General features: G+C 37.4%; 1 protein-coding gene across 1 annotated transcript; it reads left to right on the top strand.

The window, feature by feature from the left end:
* The first annotated feature begins 11,289 nt into the window (after positions 1-11,289).
* Positions 11,290-12,105, top strand: LOC140154610 (uncharacterized). The gene has a single exon (XM_072177178.1). The coding sequence runs from the start codon at positions 11,290-11,292 to the stop codon at positions 12,103-12,105; it is 816 nt and encodes a 271-aa protein (XP_072033279.1).
* Positions 12,106-13,113: the final 1,008 nt, after the last annotated feature.

Raw genomic sequence — 13,113 nt, 5'->3', positions numbered from 1 at the left:
TTTGTTTTTAAACATCTTTATAAATTGATTGTTTTTATGTTTGTTTGTAAATTTCGTGCTTTACGCGCTTTGAGTTCCTCATCAGAGATTGTGCATTAATTTTCATTGTTAACTTAAACAGGTTTTTGTTTTTAAACAAAAACCTGTTCAAGCAATTATTTAAAATTGCTTGCCTAAAAACAGAATAACTTGGATGTTAATACTTGACGTAGTGTTTCAATTGTCATGAAGGTGACTGGGTATGGTGCCTTTTGTTTGTGTTTGTTTGAAACTGCTTTTGGAAACCCACCGAAAGTCATAGGCCCTAATGAAGCAGCCAAAACAATACCAGGTTAAACATGGACCTCTATAAAAACCCATTAACTACCCTTAAGGAAAAAACAAACATTTGTGGCAACAATAAGCCTTGCATTGAAAGTCATGGTTAAAGTGTGTTGAGTACCACACCAAAGATCCCCTACATACACCCCACTACCCACCTTACACACCTCTTCACCCACCCCACCCTATAGGCCTACATGTACATGATATTACATAATAATATATAGCATAGCTATACATTTAGTTATAGCGCTTAATTATGACAAATATTGTTAGGCCTATAGGCCTACATGTCAAATTAAAAACAAACCCGAACACTGATGAATCTCTACAGAAACCCGAACACAAGTCTGAAGGGTGTAATGAAAATGGCAACCCGAGATGGGGGGGGGTAGGTCATACAAAATTCACATGGAGATAGGAGGGACAGAAGATTAAAATCCCCTATAATAACACGCTAATTTTTCTAGGTTTGGACCGTGGATTTTCATGAACCTCAAGCGTGCGTCTCTTAATACGGACTAACCTAGGTAAACAAACACACAGACAGACAAAATGGTTTTCATAATCATGGAATCCATATAAATTGAAATTGCAGGCTATCACGGGAGCAAATTTTTAAAATTCACCTCATTTACCAATTGGGGATTTGGGCTACCAAATCGCTAGTCGGGCAATCTTCATGATCTTTGCTTTTCAATGGAAAATTGCCCTGGATGACAACAATGAAAATATCGACTATTTCTGCTGTTTGCCCACGAGATAAAAGCACCGAGTTTGACATTTTCAGAGCATGAAGGGAAAAAGGGTAAAATAAAAACGGAAATTCTGACAAAACTATAATATATAGACCCACACGATGTGCTTTACAGAGGTGGGAAATATCTTTCTTTAGCAAACTATATTAGTTTGAGACGCTAAAAATCAATTCCGTAAAAAGCTCGCAGGCGAACTCAAGGCCTATAAAAATCAAAAATATCACACTAAAAGATACAATTTGATGCTTAATTTTAACACCAGGATTTAAAAAAAATGTATATCCAAGCACCAAGTTTTTAACTGACATTACTGAAGAAAAAAAAAAATATTGCTTTATATTTGACCGAGAAAATTAATTTCATAGCAAAAAGGTGTATCTCTGAATTGTGCTGATTTTAACATGTATCGATCTACTTTTAGCGCGACTAAGCATTTCTAAAGAATCGGTTGTCCAGGTAGGTGACTGTTAAGGGATCTAAAATGAGCGTTTATTGCGTTTCGACAGTATTTTTGTGGGACATGAGAGCACCTCGGACCTATCAATTGCATTCTGAATACGAAGCATGTCTTTCTGATATCAAATAATTTTCATTTTTGAAAATCACAATATAATACAAATTTTATGACAAATTATAAAAATTTGATATTTTTCAAATTTTGATATATAACAGTCCTCGAAGTAAATTATATAAATCTAATGATATATTCTTAAAGTGTATGTAGCCGGGAGGAAAAGCCGACAGTCAATTGAAAATTTTGACCTTTCATATTGAAGATATGGATTTTTTCCCAAAAGACCTTATTTTTTTTGGTGTTTTGGGAAAAAAATCCATATCTTCAATACGAAAGGTCAAAATTTTCAATTGATCGTCGGCTTTTCATCACACCTACATACACTTTAAGTATAAATCATCAGATTTATAAAGTTTACTTCAAGTACTGTTAAATATCAAAAATATCAATTTTTAATGATTTGCCATAAAATGTGTATTAAATTGCGAATTTCAAAATTCAAAATTATTTGATATCAGAATGACATTCTTCGTATTCAGAATGCAATTCGATATGTCTGATGTGCTCTAATGTCCCAAAATAAATACTGTCCAAACGTTCATACCCCAGCCCTTAAGGGGTCGTTTCAAACAAATAGTGATCTCAGAAAGGTTTTTCGATAATTCATTAATTTCTCTAAATAGCAGTTTAACAAATAACGGTTAAAATAAAAGCCATTATTGGTGGCATAATAATCGTATCATCGTAAGCAGTCAAGTTAGCTCAATCGTTAAGGCGTTCGACTATGGTGCGAGAGGTTGCGGGTTCGAACCCTGGCAGTGCCTATAATATGCTCTCGTGGAAAATTGAGTTAGCTTGAAATTCCCCTGAGCAAGGAACTTATTGCTAATTGTCTCGTTGTAACCCGTACGAAACTCGGGGAGCTGATGCTATAGTTGCGATGGCAATTTGTGGAATGTCTAGGGTGTGCGCTATTGAAGCAGCAAAGTCCCCGATTTGTTGTTAAATGGTTTATGGAATGATGTGGGGCCGTAGTGGTCAGCGATAACATGTAAAGTGTGCTGAGGCTTGTGGATCAACGTCTAGGCATTGTGCCTGTGCGTATCGCACTATAAATCACTGCGCTTTTTTTTTTTTTATAAAAGGCCTGACGCCAATGTAAACATTTGTTTCGGTGACCCAAGTTCATAGTTATTTTAGGCTCAAGCTCTTTTTTACAGATCGCCTGGAATTGCATATTAAGGTTTCAGCGATTGCCCGTAAAAAGGTGGTATGTATTTGAAAAGCGTTTCCACTCGGAATGTAGATACTTTTAATTAATGCACTCTTTAGCCGACAATTATCAATGCATTTTACATACTAAAAATGTCGCTTGCGTAAATACCGATATTTTTAACAGTATCTGTTTTTATCTAAAAAACTATCCACATTAGTTCACTAGACTTTGTTGAAACCATAGATACCGTATCAGACCGCAACAACTTTAAAACTAGAATTAAAAGAACCAGCGTAGGCCTTCTCAGTGTGTAGTCCGATCTTGTAATATCGAAAAGTTTAATTTGGGACATGTTTTTCATTGTTTTTTATAACAAGGGAATGCTTTACTTACCCCAAACTTCCCACGTACTCTTGACTCAATGTCCGTTGCTGGTTGGTATTATTCCAATTAAGCGATTTGAGTTATTTACTTACATATGACCAATGTTTGCAAACAGAAAGTTCCAAAAAAGCCAATTCTACTCGACTCAGATGTGTGAGAGATTGTGATGCTAAATTCACGGTTTTCTACAATTAAAACCTATGACAAATTTGATGTTGATAGGTTTGCGATATGCTTTACCATTTTTCACCCTGATGTGGTGATATTTGTTTTATATTACATGTTTGTTTGTTTGCTTGTTTGATTGTTATCTACTGAGGATAGCATTTACGTTGCGATTTGCAAATCGTTATAGGCCATTTGCGACATCACGCATCATCTGCTGTCAAAATATTTCATGTTTGTTTGTTTGTTTGTTTGTTTGTGTCCTTGTTATTCAAGGTACAATTTATGGTGTGATTTGCAAATCATTATAGGCCATTTGCGACATCACGCATCATCTGCTGTCAAAAACAAAATTTATTTATTATTTTACGGCCCGCATCATTTTCGGAACGCGCAAACAGCTTTACGGGCTTAATAAAACAACACAGAAAATATTTCATAAATTTAGAAAAAGTCTGTTAGGAAAATTTGTTTTGATGTTTTTTGTTTGTTTGTTTTTATCAACTCAAGATACCATTTACGGTGCGATTTGTAAATCACCCGTTGCGACATGCATCATCTTCTGTGAACACGCGCGAGCCCACTTACGGCCTGCATCATTTACGATCTGCATCATTTTCTCGGAACGCGCGCGAAAACAGCTATCTTCTGAAGATAGCATTGCGGGTCTAATAAAACAACAGAAAATATTTCACAAATTTAGAAAACATCTGTTAGGAAAGTTTGTTTTTGATGTTTTTGTTTGTTTCGTTTTCCGCTATCTACTCAAGATAGTATTTTTTAAATAAAAGATAAAGGAAGTAAGTAAGAAAGGTTGACAATATTTTGTTATCTATTGATGATACCATTTGTAACCTAATGAACTAATTAAAACAAAAATCATAGATTTAGCATGAAACAGGTCAGAAATTTCATTTGGTATGTTTTTTGTACCACATGTTTGTTGTTTGTTTGTTTGTTATCTACTCAAGGTAGAATTTACGGTGTGATTTGCAAATCATTATATACTTTGATCAGCTCGTAATCGGCGGGCTTTACAACACCGCGGATTGATATCAATATATTTTATTTGGAGAATTGTCCTGGGACATCTCGCGATAAGTATTACAAATTATTAATTGAAGTCATGTACTTCATTTATAGTCAAGACAGATCAACTATATCATTGTTAACGTGGGTCTACTTTTCGGCGTAGTGGTAAAAACATAATAGAGAGATTGCGATTTTCAAAACGTAGACGTAGGACGTACATTAACACGTACGTTAACACGTACGTTTTTACTTAGCTATGTATTGCAGTGAGGCCACATACTTTACCAACGCTCGTGTTGTGGCGCTATGTCCTATAGTCAGTCATCTGGTGATTTGTTTTGCATGAATCAGCCCGGGGTAGTCGGTGGGGTCAGGGATCAATAAAGGGATCTTAATCCTCTCTACGTCATACATAAATTCGCCCAGTCTTATTTCCCTAATATTAAATTTTTAAAAAAATGGAATTTCAGTTCGGCACAGGTGGGCCTCGAACCCACGCCGCTGCTACATACAGAATACAGAAGTCCAGCGCACTAATCCACTGGACCACATGACAGTTCGGTAGCCATATTGAATTTTAAACATATACCGTAAAATGGGGTAACTTTGGGCACTTTTCAGAGTTTTTAAACCACTGCTTCCAAACAAAACCAATTATATTTCTAATTAACTCTTTTTTGTGACATTAGGGTTCCCTTCTACACCTTGAAGTTGAAAAAGATTTTTTAATAATTTTGTAAGGGTGCCCTAGGGGTTCAAAATGACCTGACCAAAGTTACCCCGCCTTTGGGGCAACTTTGGTCACAGTATAACATTCCATGAAGGAAAAAAATCAAAAAAATTGATCTTCGCTGAATATGGGTAAGTTGTTGTTTTTTGTGACATTTGACACCTTGCAAAATTAATCAAACACACATCCTTGCTCACAAATATCGATTTTTATTTTTTCTGAAAAAAATGTAAAAAATGCTGATTTTTGGTCAAAAATCCCGCTTTTTTCTTTAATTTCAAGGAAATTACACATGAGCGACTATTATTTCTTCCAAACATATTTCTTAACAAATTGACACCAAATATGACTAAAAACAATATTGCTGTACGAAAATATGACCATTTAAAAAAATATATTTGACCGACCAAAGTTACCCCGCTGACCGAAGTTACCCCATTTTACGGTAGGTTATAGGCAAATCCAACATTGATCGGGTATAGACAGGAATAATAGACAAAGGGATAGGCATCCTAGTCTGCTGCCCTCTTTCGAAATATGTATCCTAGGTCTCACAATAGGCGGATTAGCGGCCATTTTGTCTTCGACATCACGTGTCCTTATATTTTAGTACACAAATATAGGCCTATAAGTTAACAGGTTTACTATTTTAAAATTATATTTTGAGTATACAATATATTCTGTGAGTAAATAGATCAAATGACGATGATTGTTTAGGTATTATATGCTTGATAGAATTAAACTGTTTGACCAGCTAGTATTCTCCTCCACCGTCGACGCGTCAGTGTGATTCCAGTCACTCCACGTACCGTGTTGCGAAGGTGGAGGAGTCTAAAGCTGTATTGACGAACACGCATGCGTTAAAAATATGTAGCCTAGGTCGAACAATAGCGTGACGTAGTTTCCGGCATTGTTCCTATGCACTTTCACCCTCCTGGTATAGACCACTTGACATGTGACGTCATTGCCCGGCAGTATGCGCGCGAATTATGACAATTTCCATTGTTATTTACCCTGCAGTGTGCGTACGCATCGTAGTTTGCTCAGGGCACGTGCATTTCAAATCGCCCACCATATTTCATATAGTACAAGAAAGCCATTGAACAGTGTAGCGGTTTGTTTGAGCATATCGACAGACGAGTCCCTCGCCTTTGTTGATAAACAATGATTTCATATTAGCATAATGACAGTGCTCATCAGTTAATAGCCACTTGGTGAATAGATTGGCATTATCAGCTATCAAAGAGATAGAGGCTTGAAAACATTTTGTTATAAACCCAAAAGTGATATAGGCCTAAGGACAAAACTGTGCATGTTGGTACTTGATTGTTTGGATTCGTATATGTTGAAAATCCCTTGTAGTAGGCCTAGTATTTTTTATGTGTAGTGTATATTGTTTATAAATTATACAGCTTTTCAATTTTGGGCATTAATGCTCTGTTGCACTGTTTTCATCAACCTATTTTATCGTAGTGCATTTCTTATGTGTGTGAGCCGAAATGTCGTGGTAGATTGCAATCATGCTTTTGTTGAACTGCACTCCGCCATAACTACGGTGAAGGACACCGGTTCAAATCCTTTGTTTGGAGCCAATCGATAAAAGATGCAGGGCCTCTATAAGTTAAGAAGTGACGTAATAATCGCAATAGATGAATACAATGTTTGAATAGATCGCCCAACCATGCCAACACAAGCAGATTGCACTAATCACCTGTGTATGTCCGCAAACATAGATTGAATACAATACAGCTCTTTTCAAAAAATACTAATCTTATAGGTGCAAGTGAACATAGTGCAATCTGCTTGTGTTGGCATGGTTGGGCGATCTATTCAAACATTGTATTCATCTATTGCGATTATTACGTCACTTCTTAACTTATAGAGGCCCTGCATTCTTTTATCGATTGGCTCCATTATATCGCCCTGCACTACAACGTTCACGCGGTACCTATGCATTGAACCATATATGGTTCAATGCATAGGTACCGCGTGAACGTTGTAGTGCAGGGCGATATAATAAAAATTGTATTAATTTATTTCTATGGTAGTTAATCCGATCAATTAGGCCTATGTCACTTCTGTGGTGAATAAACTCAGCTTTAATTCACAATGACTCATTTACATTGGCTTTGGCAAAAGGTCGTGTTCATTAGCTCGAGATGCTCTAGCTAAAATACAGGTTTACATTTACTATCTTACATTATCTTGCTGTATTTCAGCTAGAGCGCCAGACAAATAAATAAATAAATAACCGATCAGGAATTGTGCATATTTGAACGTGTTCCTAATGTTCCTAAAATATCTGAGCCAAAATTTCCTTGCCCTCCCCACCCAACTTTCGACCTGCAAAAAAATGCTTGCCCCCACACAGTGTCTTCGACCCTATATCTTCATGGCAGGAATCGCCATGGTAGGTTAAATCCACAGCCACGATTAGCCATTTGGTTCAAACCTTTAAAGCTCTTTTAAACTAATAATTAGTCGAGGGACATAACTAAGGCTACTCACAATAGCCGGGTAATCGATCTTGGTTGTGCGTGATTAAGCTTGTATACCCCATTGAGGTCAATGGTCATCGACTTTTATACTGCCTACAGTGAGTGCAGCTGTACTACACGCTGCACGCTGTAGTCCATAACAGGACCAACGCAATATAAAATGGTCAAATTTTGAGTTCAAAGCGCACGGCCAATTTTCAAAGCGCATTCTAGCGACTATCATATCTGTTCAACACGTATTTCCAAGTTTATGAGACCAAATCTGGTTTCTTGAGAAAAAAAAAATCATGACGGAGATATTCATCATTTTCTAACCCGGTATCAGAAGATTTTCGTCTGATATCAAAATCGTGCATAGCAATTCACGTGTATCGATCCCGTGTATTCATTTTAGTGTCCCTTCTGCACCAAATAATTATTAGCCAGGCGGTGTCGGTGTGCCCCCCTTTTTGACCTGCCAACCAATCTTTGCCCCCCCCCACCCCCTATAGGCCTAATACTTCACCACCTCGGGGATACACAAAGTTATTGCACCACCCCTCAGCTGTACAAAAAACACATGATATTTTGACTATAACATTTGTATAGAAACACTCGTTCTCTACGTTTCCTTTACCTAGACTCGAGGTAAAATCAGCCTATTTCCACGTGAAACCATGGTGGAACGTGCGTTTTAATGCTACGTTGAGTCCAAAATGTCAAATCGCAAGCTAATTTTTTATACGCAAAGTATCACACACATTTCAATAGACAATCTCTGCGTATGAATATTGCGTTTAAATTTAGTCCATTTTTAACACATCGATGTACCTTTATTATAATGATTTGTTACAAACAAAAGGATCATAATAATAATTAGACTTTCCTTCGTATGTTCATTATCTTTGACTGTCTTTAACATATTGTGAAATGGACAAATTTTGTGCATTTTCAACGATGTAGGGGCCTATCTACGTCGATTTCGCACGTGGAATATCTTCAAAAATAGCTAAATACGTGACCTCGCTTCGATACAGGAGAGTGGTTTTGAATAGATCAACGTACGTCCGATGTCTACGTTTGGAAATCGCAAGCTCTCTAATAATTCCCGCCGATTACGAGCTGATCAAAGTATAAGCCCTTTGCGACATCACGCATTATCTGCTGACAAAAACACACGCTCAAACCCTACTTACGGCCTGCATCATTTTCTCGGAACGCGCAAACAGCTTGACGGGCTTCATAAAACAACACAGAAAATATTTCACAAATTTAGAAAACGTCTGTTAGGAAAGTTTGTTTTGATGTTTTTGTTTGTTTATATGTTTGCTTGTTAGTTTTTTCCGCTGTCTACTCAAAATAGTGTTTTATTTGTAAAATACAAAGAAATTGAGAAAGGTTGAATATATTTTGTTAGGCCTATCTACTGATGATAGCATTTTTAAACCTAATGAAATAATACAAAAAAGAAGGATATCATAGACTTAGCATGAGACGAGTCAGAAAGATCATTTGGTATATTTTTATATTTCATGTTTGTTTGTCTGTTTGTTTGTTTTTTATCAACTCAAGATACCATTTACGGTGCGATTTGTAAATCACCCGTTGCGACATGCATCATCTTCTGTGAACACGCGCGAGCCCACTTACGGCCTGCATCATTTACGATCTGCATCATTTTCTCGGAACGCGCGCGCAAACAGCTATCTTCTGAAGATAGCATTGTGGGTCCAATAAAACAACAGAAAATATTTCACAAATTTAGAAAACATCTGTTAGGAAAGTTTGTTTTTGATGTTTTTTGTTTGTTTCGTTTTCCGCTATCTACTCAAGATAGTATTTTTTTTAATAAAAGATAAAGAAAGTAAGTAAGAAAGGTTGACAATATTTTGTTATCTATTGATGATACCATTTGTAACCTAATGAACTATTTTTTTTTTTAAATCATAGATTTAGCATGAGACAGGTCAGAAATTTCATTTGGTATGTTTTTTGTACTACATGTTTGTTGTTTGTTTGTTTTTTATCTACTCAAGGTAGAATTTACGGTGTGATTTGCAAATCATTATAAGCCCTTTGCGACATCACGCATCATCTGCTGACAAAAACACGTGCTCAAACCCTACTAACGGCCTGCATCATTTTCTCGGAACGCGCAAACAGCTTGACGGGCTTAATAAAACAACACAGAAAATATTTCACAAATTTAGTAAACGTCTGTTAGGAAAGTTTGTTTTAATGTTTTTTGTTTGTCTATATGTTTGCTTGTTAGTTTTTTCCGCTGTCTACTCAAGATAGTGTTTTATTTGTAAAATACAAAGAAATTGAGAAAGGTTGAATATATTTTGTTAGGCCTATCTACTGATGATAGCATTTTTAAACCTAATGAAATAATACAAAAAAAAGAAGGAAATCATAGACTTAGCATGAGACGAGTCAGAAAGATCAGTTGGTATACTTTTTTTTATTTCATGTTTGTCTGTTTGTTTGTTTGTTTGTTTTTTATCAACTCAAGATACCATTTACGGTGCGATTTGTAAATCACCCGTTGCGACATGCATCATCTGTGAAAACGCGCGAGCCCACTTAGGCCTACGACCTGCATCATTTACTCTCTAAATGTAACAGAGTGAAAAACCACTCTGAATTTCAGAGTGAATTTAGGTTAGCTCTAAAAGAGTGGGTTTTAGCTCTAAAAGAGTGAAAACAGTACACATAATTTCACTCGCGATTTCGAGTGAGCCTCACTCGCTCAAAAGTGGCGCAAAATCTCACTCTTTCTTGGAGTGAACTGTCAGCCAATCAGAAGCGCCGAAAATTGGCCGATGTTTGTTGAACTTGTGTAACAAAATGGCGAACAGTGTGTGAATGAATGGCGAAAAGAAAGCGGATTAAATGAAGAAATAGACAGCATACTCAATAGTGATTACATTTATGTGTAGGTCATAACTCGTAGCAAGTATAGGCCTACACTTGGTCTGGAGACAACGGCGGCAGTAAGCTTAAGTCATATGTGAGCAGTTTGTTACCGGCCCAGTGCCGGTTTACATGTACGCATATGTAAGCTTATGTAGGTTACGCCGCATCACGCTTTCTCCAGACTGTGACCGTAAGCATGGTATTTGCCAAGTGTTATGTCCTATACACCTAAGTGTATTCACCATTGAACAGTTTGACTATTAGCTTCACTAAATCCATAGTTTTTCATCATTCATCCCACGTACACTGAAGTTCGACACATTGTGTGTGTGTGCTTAAGCTTTAGACCAGTTCAATATTCCTAGACCGGGCCCTAGCCTCACAACACTCTAAAGCACATAGTAGCTGTTATATACCTCATATATAGATTCCTCTCATCTGATTGGTTAAAAGTGGAGTCATTAAAATAGCTGTGCCCCCTTTTTCTATCAAGATGACGTCATACAACAACTGTGCCCCGGGCACAGTTGATTCTATGCCCGGAAAATAATTGGATATTCGCAACCCCGAATACACAGATCGCTCGTATACATTGCGCACCCACTATACGGCCGGCGTTGATTACGAGTGTTGAGACTATCGCGGTCACAGTTCGCAATGAATTTGACCTCTACTCTTGCAGACGACGTTTTATCGCGTAGGGCAGTGATTTGTTTTGATTTTGATTTTGATTTTGTTTACAATCTGTTACATGTCACGTCAAACTTGTGATAATGGCTGAAAATTCAAGATTTCATATCGTTGATGATGAAGAACTGAAGGCGATCATGGAAGCCGCTGATAGTAAAAGCACTAAAAACCAAGTGAAATACGCGGTGAAAGTGTTCAGTGACTATCTTAAGCTTATCAACATGGATATGGCAATGGTGGCCGCCTTGCCAAATTCCGAGTTGGATGACATCATCGGCAAGTTTTATTGTGGCGCACGTAAACAAGATGGTGAATTGTACTGCAAGAAAACCATGCAGGCAATTCGTTTCGGCCTTCAACGCCATTTCATCAATGAAGGTAAATGTGACATCGTCATGAACGAGGATTTTGCTAGTTCATCAAGAGTCTTCAAAAGCTACTCAGCGACATTGAAGCAGAAGGGAAAGGGGTTTGTAAAACACAAGATGGCAATTAGAGAGGAAGATATGAGTATCATTCAAGATTCTTTGGATGTAACTGATCCATTGGGCCTTCAGAACAAGGTATTTTTGGATTTCATGTTATACTTTTGTAACAGAGGACGGGAGAATCTTCGAGAAATGACGCGCGATAGTTTTGAGATGAAAGTTGAGTCAGGTACTGGAAAGCGATGCATAACTTTGAAAGATACTCTCACAAAAAACAACCGTGAAGATGATCTTGAAAAGAGCCAAGGTGGTGTGATGATCGAAACAAATAATGCAAGGTGTCCAGTGGCTTCTTTCTTGTCATATGTGGAAAAGCTAAACCCAGAGTGTGAATCGTTCTGGCAGAAACCAAAGTCAAAAGTGCCAACGTCAGGTCCATGGTACTGCAACTCTCCACTCGGGAAAAAATAAGCTGGGTGATAAGATGAAGGAGATTTCCCTGAAAGCTGGAACCCGCGTGTATACAAATCACTGTCTGCGTGCAACAAGCATCACATTCCTGAGAGATGCTGGTTTTAAAGACAGGGACATAATGTCAGTGTCTGGTCATCATTCAGAATCCAGTTTGAAGCACTACGCAAGAACCACTGATAAGAAAAAGGAAGAAATGGCCCATGCCATAAGTTCAACAATCAACCCAAACCAACAAATCCAAATCGCGGGACCTCGCGCTGGACCGTCTGCTTCAGTTAGGCCAAACCAGCAAATCCAAATCGCACCTGGATCTGCTGGACCATCTGCTATACATGTAGTTGACCCAAACCAACAAATCCAAATCGCATCATCTGCCGGACCGTCAGCTGTAGACATCCCTTCAACTTCCTCGGTTGGTCAGGATCTTGATCTGGAGGCAATTTTGCGTGACATAGCTAATTCACCACGGGGCACAATGAACATCCCTGTCAATATTACCAACACCAGTAGCCAGGAGAATAAACCCACCAGTTTCAATTTTCACAACTGTGTGGTGCATTTTCATCAACAGTAATTTCAAAAATATGAAATCAACCACCTGTAAATATGTTTAACTGTTTTTGACTGTTTTTAACTCTGATGGATTTCAACTGATTATCCGTGTTGGATTGATGAATTTTAACTGTTATCCGTGTTGAATTGATGGAACATAACTTTTATCCGTGTTGGATTGATGGACCATAACTTTTATCCATGTTGGAGTTTGGATTTTAAATGTTATCCGTGTTGCCTGTTGGATTTTAACTTTAAATGACTTTTTTGTGGTGAATCGACACTGAAGAACTACACAAATGTAGAAGAGGACATAATGTTGGTAAGTAAATACTTTGTTACAGTTCGAAATCAAGGCCTATTATATGTATGCAGTTAAAAGTTTGTAGGCCTTGTCAGTTCAGGAAATCTTTTAACCAATCAAATGAGAAGAATCTATATATTCGGTATATA

The sequence above is a fragment of the Amphiura filiformis genome, chromosome 6, assembly GCF_039555335.1.
Source record: "Amphiura filiformis chromosome 6, Afil_fr2py, whole genome shotgun sequence".
NCBI classification, from domain to species: domain Eukaryota; kingdom Metazoa; phylum Echinodermata; class Ophiuroidea; order Amphilepidida; family Amphiuridae; genus Amphiura; species Amphiura filiformis.
This window is presented reverse-complemented; position numbering and strand designations above follow the sequence as displayed.